Below are 19,286 nucleotides of genomic sequence, written 5' to 3'. Positions count from 1 at the left end.
CCCCTCTAGATACGCCTCTGGAGATGTCCCCCCGCAACCTCTTGGCCATGAGTCAACTGTAGGTGCAACTTGCGTACAAGTCGACCCCTATACTTTTACTCAGTGAGTCAGACCTAAATTTCTAAACTTATAGTCGAGTATATACAATAATGTGCAATCAATACGAACTCTAGAATAGATTTGAAGATGGGTATAATCTGTTGTAATGAAAAGTTTTTTTTTTTGTGGCCGCAGCATATTCTGCACTTGCTTCCCTTAGTAGTTGGATAGCTGTGGTCAATTCGCTATTATGATTTTAACTGAGTTAGGCTGGATCTCCATGACAAGGTTATACAAAAACATTTTCCCATACATATAGATTAAGCAAACACGCTACAGTTTTATTGTTAAAGATGACGGTTGGTAATTGTCTTGGGCAAAAATCTGGAATCAGTAAAGCCGTCTCACATTATTTCATGATCCCTCATGATGACAAATAGCTAAATGACACAAATGAGTGGTATCGTATCGCAAGCAGAATGTATACACTGATTGTACTGAAGTCTATCACCCTGAACAATTACCGGCGATCGATATGGACGACTTGTTAAGTCTTTAACGCAAAAAGCTGTTTGCACTCTTTGACTAAAGAAAATAATATCCTGCAAACGGCTTTTAACGCTCAACATATAGCAAAGCATACAGTCGTCAGTGTCACTCAGTATAGATCAATCCAACACTGAATCCATGTCCTTGGGTTATGAAGTTCTACTCTGCAGTTTTCTTTGTATCCAGGCAAACATAACGGAGTTTAAACAGCAACACTGTTAGGGATCCTGTCTGGAGACAGATAGTAATAAGGCAGCTTTTTATTCTTGTTCCGGTCCTGAATGAAGCTTGTGATGTCCTCAAGGTTCTTCCTGAACTTTGCCATTGCTTTCTTTACTGGCTTCTCCACAAAGTGCTCATCAGGGTACATTCCTAGGAATAACTGGAAACACAACATGCAATGAGATAATACAGCAACAAATCTATCTTCTGCAAATTTTATTTGAATTTGAGGCACCTACACAGTGGGACCGTCACTGAAGCATTATTTACTTTTGTCCATCAGCGTGGCACATTTATCATTTCTAAGAAAAATCAGCGCCAATAGATACATTTGGCAGACCACAGCTGAGAGAGAACAAAGTTCAAAAGTCCAAAGTAGTGTTTAAATAGAGTGCAGGTCAAAACATGTACAAGTTTATCGTGCAATTGGGTTATTTCACACTCAGGTGTATATCCCAGCACCAACCAAAGGAATAAGGCTTACCCAGCCACATACAACCCACATTATAAGGTTGTTTGAAAGGTTTAACAGGTCCCAGGGAAATCACGTAGGTCTTCCAGACTCAGGATTATGATATCATCCGGTCGGTAGCAGTGAAGTATAGGAGGTATAGGTATAGTATAGGATCAAACTGAGGTATAGGTATAGTATAAGATCAAATTGCATAAAACAAATCTAAAAGACACCCACGTACAGGGCCCAGACCATGCATACCCAGAAATAAAATTGCATGTATGTGCTAGCCAGAAATAGGTTAAAAGGATAAGAGGTGTCATCCGTCTCCTTCCCAACCGGAATGGAAGGAAATAAAAGGTTTTCATACTTATCTTTAAAGTGAAACCCTGTTTTTAATGCAAAATAAGCAAGTTTTAAGGCCTCGCTGCAGGGCCATACAACCCCCCCCCCCCCCCCCCCCCGTTTTTTGCCCACCAACAGAGCTATCTGTTGGTGGGCTGTGATTGCTTCCCAAATGTTTATTTTTTCTTTAACAAATATTTGTTTATTTAACTAATAAATTTTGTTATTTTTTATTTATTTTTATAACCCTTCCTCCCCCCGCCAGCCAATCAGCACGATGGGCTGTCATAGGCTTCAGATATGACAGCGGATTGCTTCCGTCTCCCCCAGGGGGACAGCCGCGTCACACGGCTGTCCCCAGTACACTGCTGCTGTAGATCGCAGCACAGTGCAGACTAAATAGATGGAGGTTTTGCTGTCTTAAAAGTCTCCTAGTGGTGGTCGCCGCTGGGAGACCGATGGTGGAGAGGAGCTCTGTCATCCAAGCGGAGATGCGCATGCATCGGCGCTTGCGATCTCCTGCAAATCCCTGCCCTGCTGATCCTCTGCCTCTAATACTTTTAGCCATAAACCCTGAACAAGCAAGCCGATCAGCAGGGCAGGTTTAAGGGGGCCAGAGGCCCTGGGGCAAACTTAAGCAGGGGCCCCCCACCAAAAAAGATGTCCCTCCCTACTTTCCCACAGATAGACACTATCCCACTGCCTAAGTGGAGCGGCCCGTGGGGCAGTGCGGGAGACAACCTGGCAGGGTCTGGTGGAGCTGGGGCCCCTGCAGAGGTCGGGGGTCATGGGGCAATTGCCCCCTTTGCCTGTATGGCAGCACTGGCCCTGCTGATCAAATGTTTCTGATTGAAGACCTAATCACACACCTGAAACAAGCATGTGGCTAATCCAGTGAGACACTACTGATGCCAAAGAGATCAGCAGAATGGCCAGGCACCTTGTATTGTTTAACTACGTTAGCCTTTTGGACGTATCTGCTAAGTCCAAGCAGCTGATCGCACACGCACCCCCTGTTCCGCTGCCGTTAGCTCGGAGATCAATGAATGGGAACACAGTTCCCATTCATTGATCTAAGTCCCCGTTACAAAGACCGATGGCTTCTTTTAGAAGCTGTAATCTATCTAAAGAAAAAAAAAGGTTCACGTCCTCTCTTCACCTCCTGTAAGTGAGAGTGCTCGATTACAGGAAGAAGAAAAAAAATGGACTGATTTATATGGTAAAATAGTAAAACTAACTCTACATTAATTTTTTTAATCAACCCACAAATAATTACATTTAAAATTCAAACTGTTTACCTTCCACACACCAAAAAAATACTCAAATAAAGTGTTTAATTAAAAAATACAATAAAAAAAAAACAGTTACCTAAGGGATTGAACTTTTTTAATATGCATGTCAAGAGGGTATATTACTATTGTTTTTTAAATTATTACTTTGCACCCACAACGCATACAAAGATATGAGCTGACAACTGCGGTAGCATGTGCAATCATATGCGTGGCTGCCCGCTGACTCAGAGTCGGCAAAAATGAAACTGGCTGGTGGCAGGGGACAAGAGGATCCGGGAGTGACATCGAGGGCACAGGATGGCTGCAGGGGGCTGGTACAAGCCCCAGGTAAGTGAAACTAATTTTTTTTATTGGGTTTATGTTCCCTTCAATTCACTGCCTGTCAGCTGCTCCTGTGCACCTGCCAGACACTGAAGAGTGCTTGATACAGGAAGTTAGGAGGCATTCATCTTCCAAATATAACATAATGTGATTTCCTGAGCTATGCTGGCACAAGTGGGACTACAATTGTTGCCATTTGACTGTGTGACGTTCCAGCAGGATTGCAATTAGTATTCTGTGGGAAAGGGCCCTCATTCATGCATCCAAAATGAAACTCTGACTGCATGTTTGTTTCAGGAGGGATTAACACACCGCTGAAGCCAAAAAAATCAGCCGGACTGCCAGGCAACTAGCATTGTTTAAAAGATAATGAATGCTGAAGCCTCCATAACCCTCTTACTACAAGGTCACTTTTAAGGTGCCCATACATTTAGTGATTTTGCTGTACGATTGATTATTTGATCATTATATCGAATCGAGAGAGAATCGAGTGTAGCCCATTATGCCCAAATGATGAAAAGTGGCTGATATCATGTTGAATCGACCAGCTTAGTTGATCGAGCAGGCTGCAAGATATCGATCACACAGGAATTGACTACTGCTTTCGTATCATTTGATTGACTGAATCGTTTTTTGAATTCAGAGCATGGAGACACAACATCGGTCAGATCGATTAGTAAAGGTGAATTGCATGGGATATCACCTGTAGTGTGTGGGCATCTAGTCGATTGACTTTCGATCAACCATACTGAAGTCGATTCTCCAATAAAGTGGCTTGCTTTGTCAATTGAATCAGAATCGCTACACATATGGCTACCTTAAGGCTGCTTTCACAATGGGACGTTACAGGCGCACGTTAGAGCAGCCTGTAACGCACCCCCACCGCAGGTGGTGAATGGATGGGGAAAGGGCATGATAGAAGACCCCTGTATTCAATGCCCAGGGTGGGGTCTTATCAGATCAGATAACATTATGAACCTTCAACCTTCATTACCAGACCTTCTGAAAATAATGACATCTTCATTTTATAACAGTCAAAATGAGTTTTCACATGACCACTGAAAAATAAGGAGCCTTAATGTATGGCATTCAATTGCTAAGAGTTGGATTTTAAGTGTCTCTTTACTATAGATGTCTTTTTTAATAAAAGGTATCTTTGATTGTAGCCACATACCTTTACTTTGCCTTTGTGAAGTTTTATTTCTCTGATATTCAGACTTCCTGGACGCAGACTGGAAGCAATCCTACAGACAGGAAGTGGGAATGGATGGGGAGTGGGACTTTACAGAGACAAAGTAAAGATAGGTAGCTAATCATACTTCAGAGGAGAGCATACAAATGCCTTTTATCTTAAAAAGAAGTCATCCAGAGACTTCCGGTAAACTTTAGGCAGGTTTCACGTATGTTGTGGTGTGATTGTCCTGCGGTATAAGAGATTGGGGCAGGACAATGGCACTGCACCATTTCCCTTTGCACATTACCCAAGGGCAGAGTGTGCCAACAGGGTAATACAGTTAGCTTTACCCCCTGAACAGTGATGTGCTTTATTTAGTGACCAGAACTATGTTCCACTGCACACATGATGCATAGTACTTTATAATCAGATTTCCATATACATATAGACAGTGAATATATATATGTTTACCTCATTATCTTGGAACTGACTCAGTGCCCATACCGCGCCAAGATGCCAACATGATCGCCCTCTGTCTGGTAAGCTTTCAATGATGTACTCTATTGTGACTTCTCCTTTTTGCGTGGGTGGAGGGCAACGCATTGTGGGTGGAGAATTTGGGATCCAAGAACACCAGTCGTACTGGAGAAAACAAAGTGTAACATATTACATATCTACACATTTACATTCAGAGCATACATAGACAGTCTCTAATGCTTATAAGGGGTGGGTGCTGTAACTTTGGTTACTGCAAGCCCATTACCCAAGGTTGCTCAATGGCTATACAGGTCCTACATTTCTATTACTGTCCACTATTTCCTCCTGAGGAATCTTTCCTGCCTGATGATTGGTTGAATTGTACATTACATTACCCTAGGTGTTTTTATCTGAGAAATTGATTTTTTCAATGTGCAGCTAAAGTCGAATACTGTAGTAAAGGAATCCTAAAGTGAAATAATTCTGGCCATTGTAAGTTACCTAGAGCTTCGTTTAGTCCCCTGTTGTCCCTCTGGTTCTGCTGTGATCTACTTAGCAGCTGTTCCCTCCGAAAGCTGAAAGCATGACCCCGCCCACTTGCGAAATTCATAAAAATAACAACTGGGCATGCGCCAAATGCTCCCGGCCAAGGAGCTCAATCAAAGAGGCTTGCAGCCCCACATGCACAGCAGAGCAGAATGATAGCAAGGGACCTGAAGGGCTACAGCAGGCTGGAAGATGCCCCAGGTAAGTTAAACTGGCAAGAGTTGTTTTAGTTTAGGTAGCCTTTAAAGCAGCCAAACATCCAGCAGAGTCACCATACCAACAATGTGTAATGTGGATCTTCAAAAAAGGAAATTTGCCTGCTGTGATGATTCATAGTTACATAGTTAGCTAGGCTGAAAAGAGACATCTATCCATTCACTTCCCCCCTCCCCCCCCCCCCCCCCCCCCCCCCCCCACACACACACACACACACAAACACACACACTAAGAGGCAGACAAACAAATCTTAAAGAGACTCTGTAACAACATTTTGAGCCTTATTTCTTCTATCCTGTAAGTTCCTATACCTGTTCTAATGTGCTCTGGCTTACTGCAACCTTTCCTAGTTGCACTGTCTCTGTAATAAATCTTATCTTCTTTCCTCTGTCGGCTCTGTCGGGCTCAGGCTGGAATGTGTGGAATGTGCAGCACTGCTTGTGATAGGCAGAAGCTTTACACACCCTCTCCAAACCCTCCTCTGAGCCTATCACACTCTGGTTAGCAGCCATGTCTTTTGTTTGTAAACACTGCCTAAAACTGGCAATTACAAGCCAGGATTGCAGCAGGGAGTGGCAGAAACAGCACAGAGGGGCCCAGGAGAACATAATTAACAGAATGGTATGCTTTATATTGTAAGAATTTTAGAGTACAGATTCTCTTTAAAGTAAACCTATACAACAGTTTACGGGGTGAGACTCAGGCCTAGGTTGTAATTGATGCCTGTCTATTTTTCCCATACTGAGCTTCTCTCATTGGCCAGCTGTCACTAGACTGGTGCCCACACATCCTGTGGCAAACATCACATGACTAGAATTAGTGTCAGTAGGCCAATGGGAGCAGTTTAGCGAGGGAGGAAGGGGCAGGCCCAATTTATGACTCAGCCTAGAGTCTCACTTCAATGGTTAGAAACAGGCTCACTTTAGATTCCAAGCCAGGTACGCAGTTTTCTTTTTATTTGCATGTACATAAACGAGTGAACATGATTTTAAAGGGAACCAGAGAGGAACGAGGGGTGAAAAAAGGCAAAGATTTTATACATACCTGGGGCTTCTTCCAGCCCCATAAGCCTGAATCGCTCCCACGCCGCTGTCCTCAGCTTCCTGGATCCGCCGGTACCGGGCCCGTCACTTCCGACGGACGCGGCCAATTGTCCGCATCACAGGGGCTCCCTCCATACATGTACGCATGCGGCTGCGCAGTAAGCAGCCACATGCGTATCTGTATGGGGAGAGCACCCTGTGATGCGGAGAATTGGCCGCGTCCGCCGGCCGACTTGCCGACTCGCGGCAATGACGAGACCTGGTGGCGGCGGATCCAGGCAGCGGAGGACGGCGGCGTGGGAGCGATCCGTGCGTATGGGGCTGGAGGAAGCCCCAGGTATGTATAGTTCATCCTCTCTGGTTCCCTTTAAAGCAATTGCACATTAAAGGTTTTGTGAAAAGTGGGGTAGCTGTCTGTTTGTGGCTGAATCATGTAAAATGTTGAACATCTGTTTTTTACTTCAGCAGCTCTGAAATGCTCATAAAGGGAATCTAAAGTGAAAATAAACCTATGATATAATGAATTGTATGTATAGTACGGATAAGAAATAGAACATTAGAAGCACAGATATGAGTCTCATATTGTTTCCAGTACAGGAAGAGTTAAGACACTTCAGTTGTTATCTATGCAAAAGAGCTGATCTGAGCTCTCCGACCAAGCTTGGTGGGCTACAGTGCTGTTTTCTGAAGCACTTAACCTATCTCTCACTGTTTTTTGTTTTTCTTAAGGTTTTACTGCACCAGAGTTCAAAGGGTCATCAGCTCTGCTCTGTTGCATCATTTAAAATAGAGAGTGTAGTTTGAAAACTGCAAATATTAGAAAATGATGCAATGTTACAAAAAAATAAATAAAAAGCTATAACTGAAAATAAAAATATTCTACTAAAGTTCTATGAATTATCTGTACTGCACATACAATTCATTCCAACAGACCCATTCCAACATTTTTTTTTACTTTAGAGATTTAATTTCATTGAGCGCACTGTGCTTCACTTTCAGCAGAAAGCAAACATTTATTTTTAGCAGCTCTGAAAACTTAGAATTTAACGGATTTTAACCACTAAGCTAATATTAAACAGGAAATGGTTGGAATGCGTTGCCGTCCAGTAAACATTGTTTTACATTGATTTATGAGAGTGATATTTTTACATTACCTTGGAAGTGATGTTATGAATAACCACATACCTGGCCAAAGTTCACTGCGGCCATTTTTACATTACCTTGGAACCCCCATTTGAAGTGATGTTATGAATAACCACATACCTGGCCAAAGTTCCCTGAGGCCATTTTTACATTACCGTGGAACCCCCATTTGAAGTGATGTTATGAATAACCACATACCTGGCCAAAGTTCACTGCGGCTTTTTACATTACCTTGGAACCCCCATTTGAAGTGATGTTATGAATAACCACATACCTGGCCAAAGTTCACTCCGGCATGGTTTGCAGAAGCGGTGAACATGATGAGTGTGAGATACTCTATTAACGCCTCTTTCGTCTTGATGGTTTTTGGAAATCCTACAAGTTGAACAGGAAATATCAGTTTGGTAAGAGGTATGTTGGCGTGGCAAACTGTGTTTAAACACAGTTACTAAAAACACTATACGACTGTGTTTTCGACCCTGAGATTGACATCACAATCGACAGTACCAAGAACCGCCATTGTGATTCTCATGAGGTCGATCAAAATACTGATCAGATCGTGGTGCCGATGGAAAACAATTGTTGCCCAATTAGATGTATTTTTCTGATCAAATGTCTCATTGGGTAAAAAAAGAAAAAAAAAATTATATTGTATGGCCAGCTTAAAGGGACCCTGAGCAGTACCTTAAAATTAGAAATTTCACATACCTGGGGCTTCCCCCAGCCCACCGTAGGCTGCTAGGACCACCAGCGTCATCCTAGCTCCTCTCCGTGTCCCGATGGCAGCTTCCGTTACCGGCGACACCCGGGCCGGGTGTTGGGCCCACTTTTCCTGGATCTTGACGTTCGCATCATCACGCTGGCCTCTACGCCCCATCACGGCGGCCAGCGTGATGACGGGACATCAAATCCACGAAGAGTGGGCCCGACACACGGCTCGGGTGTCGCCGGTAATGGAAGCCGCCGTCGGGACACGGAGAGGAGCCAGGAGGACGCCAGGGGATCTCGCGGTCTATGGTGGGCTGGAGGAAGCCCAAGGTAAGTGAAAATTTTTAATTTTAAGGTACTGCTCAGGGTCACTTTAACCTAGACGGTTTTTAGATAAAACAGAGCAAGTCCCCAGTTTTATGTCATCACGCACAGCAGGTACAGGGATAGCCCAGGACTGCCAGCCTGTCATGCACCGAAGCAGTAAAAAAAAAAAAAAAAGGTACATGCTGCAAGTGGACTTATTGGGCGCTGCCTTTGGTGCCAATAGAAAATATCAGTATTTGGGCACTGGAACAGAAATGTGGGTGCCCGTAATTTGGGCGCCCTGTATCAGTGCCCACTATATATTAGGCACCGCGGGCACCCAAATGCCGATATTTTGTGGTGCACAAGATTTTTCCCCTGCGGATGAGATTATCGCATCGCGGGTAGTGGGGTGGGGGAGGGGTTCGCTGTTAGGTAGGTAGTGTGTGGAGGGGAGGGAGTTTAGGTTTAGGCATTAAGTAGGTAGTGTATGTGTGTGTGTGTGTGGGGGGGGGGGAGGGGTTAGTTTTAGGCATTAAGTAGGTAGTTTGTGCAGGGGGAGGTTTAAGGGTTAGGCATCAAGGGGAGAGTACTGTGTGAGAGAAGGATTAGGTTTGGCCAAAGTAAAATATCTGCATTTAATATCAATATTTTACACTTCTATTTTACTATTGGCCTTACAGCCTGCCCAAACTTCCAGGTGCCTTTAACATACGCGTCATGCACTTCCACTCTGCCCTCTGCATCAATGCAATAATACAGAGGAGAGAAGGCACTTAGATAAATAGGAAGGGGTATGGCTAGAAGCACATTTACATAAAGGGAGGGGCACTCCAGGATGTCTACCTCCATGGCACTGACACACCTAGACCGGGGGGAGGAGCTGCATGGAAAAATAGTATGTTTAGCAAATGAAATTGAATTTTTTTCTCATAATTTTGGAACAACTCAACTCTTTGTGATTGTTTACTTTATAAAGTGTTGTAACTTCTTTGACAGTGCAAATAACAATAGTGATAAGCAAAGAATGAATAACCACAGTTTTCATTAGATTAAGTAAGCCGACTTATCATTGATTGGTGTAATGTGTTGTGTACTGCTTTCTACTGTATTGTGCTATACTACACTGAGCTTCTGAGGATTGTGATGTACTGCACTGTGCTTTGTTTACATAAAAAATTATTACATATACGTATTGGAAATAATTGGAGATATTGTGCAAGGCTAGAAGGCCTGGTGCATCTCCATTCTTAGAGAATATTTTGGGCCTAACATACTAAGGCATTTTTATGCCAGAGATCATTGGAGAGCAGAATTGATCCTGTGCAGATTTCATTCATTGAAAAGAATCTGCAATTGGAGGCTGACCTGGATGATAACATTAGCATGTGGCAAACTTTGTATTTGCAATGCAAATATTTTTAAAAAGCTATAAACACGCACATATGCAACACACACACACACACACACACACACAAATATGTGTCCATGCACACATACGTATACATAAAGACACACATGAGTACAGAGACACATGCACACAGAAACACAAATATATGTCCATGCACACATACATACACGTACAGACACACGAGTTCACAGAGACACATGCACACAGACACACGTGCATGCACACAGGCACACACATGAGTTTGCACACAAACATGCGCACACTTTGCAATTTACCACAGGCCTCGTTGTCCCGAAGTCCATAAACAAAGACGTCCTTCACAAAGGCTTGTAGTTCTGTGTCTTCACACACTGTTTTATCACTTTCATAATAGATGTTCACTAGGTCTTCCACAAAACTGTATGATAGAGAATAGAGAAACTTTTATTACTTTTGTTACTATTTTGTCAACAATTAATATTCTCAGGGCCAGATTTACCACTGTAGGCACGTGTCTACAGGTGCCTGAGGATGGAAAAGCGGCTCACTCCCCTCCCCGAGCGCCTCAAGTTGACGTTGTCGCCTCAATATTTACAACTACACTAATGTTGATGGTAATCACTGCTAAATGTTTGCCATTCTTTGCTATGGAAAATGTTTCCTGAAAGATACCTTTTATGAACATTTTTGCACAAGTGTTGTCTTCAATAAAGACTTTTTGTATTTTTGCATATAAATTCTTCAAGTTTCTTCAATATTTTTTATATACATATCCTTGTACTGGTATAATGGAACTGTTCACAAGGTGTTCACATATGTATTTTTCCATATAAATTCTTCAAGTTTCTTCAATATTTTTTATATACATATCCTTGTACTGGTATAATGGAACTGTTCACAAGGCCAGCTTTCAGCGAGTGGTTTTCTGTGGATTGTAACTTTCACATAATCAGGCTTCCCGGAGTCTTAGGCAGCACAGTTTGTAGTGGGGACTAGAGACTGAACTGTATATTGGCTTAACAATCTGATCTAAGGTGTCGAGGTCTATCTGAAGAGGATCATTAATATATATCTAATAATCCAGCTTGTGTCATCTTCCTGCTGCTGCTCTCATGCGTGAAGCTTCCCCCTACACCTTTGTGGATTACAAATACTATTTTTACAGCTCAGGAGCCTATAGGCACAGAAGTTCTGGTGCCCTAAACCCCGCCCCTCAGCACAGACCATGCCCACAAATTACACCCACTTTTCCTATGAAAGAAAACCACGCAAGGAAATATATTCTACCTACAAGCATTTATACTTATTTGGGGCTTCCTCCACACTCTTATAGGACATGGGAACCCTCAAATTCTTCTGGTCTTGTCCGTTTCTTCCATGTCCAGCCTGGTAGTTTGGGACTACTGCGCATGCACAGTGAAGTGCGACTAAACCCAATTGCGGCTTTAATCAGGCTGCACAGGGGAGGAATGGACGAGCCCAGGAGGACAGCAAGGAAGCCCCCGGTAAGTATAAATGTTTGTAGTTAGAAAGTTTTCGTTAAAGGGAAACTTAAGTGAAATGTAATTTTTTTTTAACTTACCTGGGGCTTCTTCCAGCCCCCTGGACTCATACTGTGCCCATGATGTCCTCCTGATCTCCTCTGGCCAAAAGTGGCGACTCCTAGAAGCCCCCGGTATGTTAAAGTGGATCCGAGATGAACTTTTTTTTCACATAATTTATTGAAGAAGTAAGAATATTTCAGATCAATTCCAATACAACGTATCATCATACTCTCTTCTTCAATTTTCAAAATTATAAAATACATATAAAAAAAAGAAAAGAAAAAAAAATGCAAATAATTCATTAGGATTTCTTCTTAAAAGATTCCCCCCCCCCCCACACCAATTACCATCCAAAGTACTAAAAAATGTAAACAAATTATTGTTATAATTATAATTACAGGAGACTCCCTCCCCTACATCTCCACCAGATCTTCATACTCCTTAAGGTAGCCATACACTGGTCGATTTGCCATCAAATTCGACCAACAGATAGATCCCTCTCTGATCGAATCTGATCAGAGAGGGATCGTATGGCTACCTTTACTGCAAACAGATTGTGAAACGATTTCAGCCTGAAACCGATCACAATCTGTTGTGGTGGTGGTGGTGCTGCCGCCGCTCCCCCCACCCGCATACATTACCTGCTCCGCCGGCGCGACTCCAGTCCCCAGGTCTCCGCTGTCTTCTCCGCTCTGGTCTCCAGGTCCGGCATGCTTTACTTCCTGCCCGGCAGGAAGTTTAAACAGTAGAGCGCCCTCTACTGTTTAAACTTCCTGCCGGGCAGGAGGAACTGAAGCATGCTGGAGACCTGCGCGGACACAGAGCAGCGGTGACCGGGGGTAGTCGCGCCGGCGGAGCAGGTAATGTATTGCCGCTCTATTGCGTCGGTCGTCGGGCACTTGAACGTCGCTAGCGACGCGCTCCCTACCCACGGGCAATCGACGGTAATTTTCCGCACGGAGCGATCGACGGGATCGGATGAAATGGATCGAAATTCGGCGTGTAGCGTGAACGATTGGCAGTAGATTCGATCCCAGTGATCGAGTCTGCTGTCAAAACGGCGGCAAATCGGGCCAGTGTATGGCCAGCTTAAGTATCTTGAAATTCTATCCATTTTCCCCATTTAACATTAAAAGCTTCTAATCTATCCTGCTGCAAAGCAATCTGATTCTCCATAGTTTTCACCTTATTAACCCTCTCAACCCATTCTTTCAGGGTTGGAGAACCCTGGCATCTCCACTTAACCGGGATTAAACTTTTAGCCGCAATCAGGAGCTGAGGAACACAAGATCTCTTATATTTACCAATAGACATAGATGTTCCATGCAGCAATACCTTTACTGGGTCCCAATCTCCACAATCTTCCCATAATTCCTTAATACAGTCCAACACACCCTTCTAACCCGATATTACTGGACACTCCCACACTAAATGCATTAAAGACCCCTTTGCTCCACACCCCCTCCAACATCTATCACTTGCCCCCTGAAACATTGTAGCCAACCTATTCGATGTTCTATACCATCTTGTCAATAATTTAAAATTAATTTCCTTCATTCTAGAGCTAACTGTAGCATGAGCCAAAATGCATATTTTCCTTTTCAACCCATCTTCTAAAGAGATGCCAGCGTCCTCCTCCCATCTACTCAAATATTTAGGAAATCCTCTCTCCCTCATTTTATTTAACTCTTTATATAAAAATGATATCAGATGCATGGGAGGAGCCTCCTTCACAAACAATTTCTCAAATTCTGATAATTCATTACAAATAGAAAGATTTCTCCCCTTCTCCGCCAAATGTTTTAATTGAGTACATCTCCAAAAATCAAATGGAAATTGCCCATATTTCTCACACAACCGGATCAAAGTTTTAATCTCCCCATTATTCATAATATCTCTTAACATTACCCCTCCCTTTTCACCCTATGATCCAAAAAAAAAAAAATTTCCTGGCAGAAAAAAGGAGAATCCCCCCAAAGGAGTCATCAAGGAAATTCCCATAGACCAACCCCCCTTTTTATTAACAACATCCCATACCTTAAATACATTTTTAATCCAAGAGGGTGTCCATCTCGGTAGATCTCTAAACCTCCCCGGGAGCCAAAAAACGTTTGCCAAATCCAATCCAACCAATTTCTTTTCAATATCTACCCATTTCTTACCTCCACCCTCGTACGTCCAATCGAAAAGTCTTACCATTACACAAGCTCTATAATAAAGTTTCAGATTCAGAAGCCCCAGACTCCCCTTTTCTTTAGGACGGTCCAAAATCTCATATGCTAATCTTGAGGGCTTATTCTGCCAAACAAACCTAATAAGGATTGATTTAAGAGACCTGAAAAAAGCTGCAGGCACACAAATTGGAATCATGGACATACAAAACACCAACCTAGGCAAAACATTCATTTTAATAATATCTATACACCCAAACCATGAAAAGCCTCTACCATTCCATCCCTCCAGATCTTTTTTAATTATACTTAATAATGGAAGATAATTTAGGGAGTACAGCCTTGATAGATCACTTGGTAACATTATTCCCAAATATTTGATTTTTTCCTACAAGGAAACAAAAATTACTTTCTACCAACTTCACAACACCTGGTGTCAATGACACATTCATTGCTTCAGACTTAGTCATATTAATCTTGAAATTCGAAAAAAAAAACATCTCTCTCAATTTCTTTAACCAAATTTGGCAAAGACACCAGAGGCTCCAAAATATAAAACAAAATATCATCCGCAAAGGCCTATATCCTCATCTCCAACTCTAACTCTATGGACATTTCCAGACCTCCTAACAGTACATAAAAAACTTCAAAGGTCAAAATAAAAATAATCGGTGACATGGGACACCCCTGTCTCGTTCCATTCCGCAAGGAGAAGGCATCTGACAGGGCACCATTCGCTCTACCCCTTGCAGTTGGACCAGAGTACAACGCACCCACCCACTTTAACATGTTCTCTCCCAATCCTATAAATCTTAAAGTAGACATAATAGAGTCCCAATTTACCCTGTCGAATGCCTTCTCTGCATCCGTTGACAATACCATCACAGGGACTTTCTTCATTAAAGACCACTTAAACAATGCCATCGCCCTTGCCACATTATCTCTCCCTTCTCTCCCAGGCACAAACCCAACCTGATCACCTTTAACTACTAATCGCAACCATGGCTTAATTCTCTCAACTAAAATCTTTGCAAAAATCTTTATATCCAAATTCAGTAATGATATAGGTCTATAACTTTGACACAAGTCTGGATCTTTTCCACTCTTATGAATAACTGTTATATGGGCCTCTTTGGGCATTTCTCTACCTTCTTTAACGGAATTAAAGAATCTACACATAGGTGGCACTAACACATCACTGAAATTGGAAAAATATTGCTTTATGAAACCATCAGGAGCAGGTGACTTACGCACCTTCATAGCTTTTATCATAGCCAACACCTCCTCCTCACTAATCTCTTTTTCCATTATATCTCTGTTTTCCTGTGATATTTTCACCATCCCAGATTCCTCTAGATATTTCCACATCCTTTATCAAAATCCCTGGATCCATTTTTCAGAAGTCCATATAGTAAAGAATACTACTTCTTAAAAACATTCATTATTTTGTGTGCCTGCAGCTCAACCATCCCCCCATTAGTCTTAATCCTAGGAATATACGTACTTTTCCTTTGTCCTTTAATGCTCTTGCCAACCACTTTCCACTTTTATTTGCATTTTCAAACCATTTAGCAGAATAAATTCTATTTTTTCCCCTCAGTCTACTCTCTAATAACTCCGACAATTTGATTCTTGCCTTGTTCAAACAACCGAATGCTTTCTGATCTAATGAACCCTTATGTTCTAATTCCAATTTTTCTATTTCTGATAATAATTCTGTAATTTTACCATTATATTCTTTCCTTTTTTTGGCTCCCGAGGAAATAAAGACCTCCCTCACCACCGCCTTATGAGCTGACCATACTATGTTCTTGTCCATACCATCCAATTCGTTATCCTCAAAATATTCTACTAATTTTTTTTTATTTTATCTTTAACTTCTATATCATCCAGAAGGTTGCAATTGAGACTCCAATGCCAATCACGTCTATTTCTAATCCCTAAATCCAAATCAAACCGAACAGGAGCATGGTCTGAGATAGTTATGTTCCCTATACCTGCTCCTTTCACTCTATCCCGAAAATATTGATCCAAAAACAGAATATCTATCCTTGTATATATTTTATGCACATGTAAAAAAACATGAATAATCCTTCACAGAAGAGAAAAGTGCTCTCCATACATCTACAAGATGAATACTCTGAAAAATCTTTTTGATAGTTTAGCTACTGCCGTAATACTCCTAGAACCAGATGGCACATCCATTTTAGGCTCAGAGACCCAATTACCATCTCCCCCAAAAACCAAAAATTTCTCCTTGAACCCCTCAAGTTGTTCAATCACCAATCTAAAAAATGTAGCGTGTAATTCATTAGGTGCATAGATATTAACAAAAGTATATATTCGGCCCATTAATTGTCCCTTCAAAAAAACAAATCTATCCATCTCATTAACATTATAGGAGAGAATCCTTCAATTATCACCCTCTTGAGTCATCAAACATAAACTCCATTAATTTCCTAAAGAAGACTAGTAGGTGAAAAAAAAACAAGAAACCATAAAAAAAAATCAATTCGTACACAAAAAAAGAAAAACGCACCAAAACAAAAACCCCAATTGTCTTCTCAAGCCCCCCACCAGAGAATCCCATTCTCTTCATCTCCAACCCCATAGAGATCCCTCTAAGGAGATTTGAGAAGGCTCAGCGACTTCCCTCCCCTCCACCCCCACCAGGAAAACTCCTTTACAACTTAACCATATTATTACTTAACCGGCCTTTATAAATCTATTACGTTACTAATTATTTCTTATTTCTTCTGCCATCTATCCTGCTGAGAAAAAGTTGCATTAAAGCCAAGGCTTCTCCAATCCTCAAAATCAACTGATGATATCCCCAAAGTCTCACAAAACTTTTTTACATCATCTTTAGATTTCAAAATTGCAGATTTCCCATTCAAGGTAGCACTGAGACTAAAATGAAACCCCCACTTATATTTTGCTCCGGCTTTCCTTAATTCCTCCAATAAAGGTTTTACTGTCCTTCTGATTGATTAAGTCCTCCAAGATAAATCCGGATATAGATCAATTAAGCTTCCATCAAACTCAACTGAACCCTTTTCTCAAGCTTTAAACATTATTTCTTCCTTATCCGCATAATGCAAATCGCACCAGATACATGCACAGTCTGCTGTTATCAATTCCTTGTGACCATCAATATATATCAACTTGCAGCATAAATCAAATCCTCTGGCCAATCGCACCAGGATATATAGACAGTCTGCTGTTACCAATACTTTGTCACCTCCAGTATACTGTAGCTTGCAGTGTTTGAAAAAATAGTAAGAAAAGTTTCTGGCCAATCGCACCAGGACATACACATAGTTTGCTGCTTCCAATTCCCAGCGGCCATCTATGGTCAAAATTTGCAGGCTCACCACCTCTTCCTTCCTACTCCTCAGGGTTTCTCTCTTTCCAATCCCTCTAGCAGAACACCTGCTCAAACTCTGGCCATAGACGCCGCAGCACACGCGGCGCCTCACTCGCTACTTCCTGGTGAGGGGGCGGGTCAGGACGCACCTCTCACCACGTCAGCAAGCCACCGCTACCTGGCTCATCCCCACCAAGGCTGTCTATCCCGAGATGAACTTTTACTCATTGCATAATTGTGTCCCTTTCCTATAGTTTATAGGGCATTCCTCAAGCCAAATACTTTTTTGTTTTTGTTTTAATACTTTAATTCCCTATAAACTAAACAAGCCTCACCCACAGCCCTCAGAGTGCCAAGGCATTTTCAGAAAATAACAAGGGCTTACAGGAGCTCAGTCTGGGCAGGAGGAGGGGGAGGTGTTACTAGCCATTGAATTCAAAGGCAGAGGGGAGGAGGGAGGAGGAGAAGGGGCTGAATTTACACACAAGAAAACTGATAGCATCTCCAGCCCTTAGCCTGTGACAATATGACAAAAAGAACATGGCTGCCCTTATTGTATCACAGGAATAAATAATCATACACTTTAACTTTTGCAGCTAGATATGTTGTGTAAATTAGTTTTTCATCTCGGATCCGCTTTAACCACTTAGTGAGAAGCTGTTGGAGCCTGTTAACGGCCCCAGAACGTTTTATTTGCGTTGCTCGCTCCCGCCGCCACTGTGCACGTGTTCCCCGCACCGTAAATAGTTGCCTTAGGGACTTAGCTTTTTAATCTATACTTTTATGAGGGTATATTACTATTACTTTACTACATAGGGGCTTGTAATTATGGAGAAAAAGACAGAAAAATTACATCTACTGTATATTTCCCAATAATATTTTGTCGCCATACTACATTGTCTTAGGGACATCATTTAAACAGTCTAATAATTTTAACAAATGGGCAAATACAATTTGCAGGTTTTATCCACAGGAGAATGTTTTATTGTAAAACTATAATGGCCAAAACCTGAGAAATTATGATTTTTTTCCTTTTTTTATTTTTCCCATTAAAATACATTTAGAATAAAAAAATTCTTGGCAACAATGTACTACCCATAAAAAGCCTAATTGGTTGCAAAAAAACAAGGTATCGATCATTTCATTGCGATAAGTAGTAATAAAGGTATTGGCGAATAAAAGGGAGAAGCACTGAAAAGTGAAAATTGTCCGTTGTCTTGTCCATTAGGGTAAAAACCCCCCATTGGGTGAAGTGGTTAAATAATTTTTTTTTTCACTTAGGCTCCCCTTTAACCACTTGCCGACCGCCCCCAGCCGATGGGCGGCGGCAAAGACTGGGCCCAAACGACCGCAATACGCCCATCGGCGGGGGCGGCTGCGGGAGTGGCTATGCGGCGATCGCGTCATTCGTGACGCGATCAGCCGCCGGGGACTGGCTCCGCCCACCGCTCGTAGTAACCCGCCGGCCGTTCGGAAGCGCCGGCGGGTTACTAGCACCCGGATCGCCGCATTTACATTGTATAATAGGCTTTGTAATGTATACAAAGCCTATTATACTGGCTGCCTCCTGCCCTGGTGGTCCCAGTGTCCGAGGGACCACCAGGGCAGGCTGCAGCCACCCTAGTCTGCACCCAAGCACACTGATTTCCCCCCCCTGCCCCCTGATTGCCCACAGCACCCCTCAGACCCCCCCCTGCCCACCCCCCAGACCACTGTTTGCACCCAGTCACCCCCCTAATCACCCATCAATCACTCCCTGTCACTATCTGTCAACGCTATTTTTTTTTATCCCCCCCCCCTGCCCACTGCCCCCTCCTGATCACCCCCCACCCCTCAGATTCTCCCCAGCCCCCCCCCAGCCCCCCCCCTCCGTGTACTGTATGCATCTATCCCCCCTGATCACCTGTCAATCACCTGTCAATCACCCGTCAATCACCCATCAATCACCAGTCAATCACCCCCTGTCACTGCTACCCATC

At 42.6% G+C, this 19,286-nt stretch overlaps 1 protein-coding gene across 1 annotated transcript in view; it reads right to left on the bottom strand.

Annotated features, from left to right (window-relative positions):
* Window positions 1–355: 355 nt before the first annotated feature.
* Window positions 356–19,286, bottom strand: part of LOC137535721 (polyunsaturated fatty acid 5-lipoxygenase-like) — an 88,191-nt gene continuing 69,260 nt past the window's right edge. Inside the window, exons 11-14 of the mRNA XM_068257594.1 lie at window positions 10,522–10,643; window positions 8,096–8,196; window positions 4,868–5,038; window positions 356–970 (exon numbers count right to left, since the gene is read on the bottom strand). Coding sequence (XP_068113695.1) covers window positions 791–970; window positions 4,868–5,038; window positions 8,096–8,196; window positions 10,522–10,643 — 574 coding nt within the window. The 3' untranslated portion in view covers window positions 356–790. The remainder of the gene's footprint in view (window positions 971–4,867; window positions 5,039–8,095; window positions 8,197–10,521; window positions 10,644–19,286) is intronic.

Source organism: Hyperolius riggenbachi, chromosome 10 (genome assembly GCF_040937935.1).
Source record: "Hyperolius riggenbachi isolate aHypRig1 chromosome 10, aHypRig1.pri, whole genome shotgun sequence".
Taxonomy (NCBI): Eukaryota; Metazoa; Chordata; class Amphibia; order Anura; family Hyperoliidae; genus Hyperolius; species Hyperolius riggenbachi.
The sequence above is the reverse complement of the archived record's forward strand: the minus strand, read 5'-3'. Positions and strand labels throughout refer to the sequence as shown.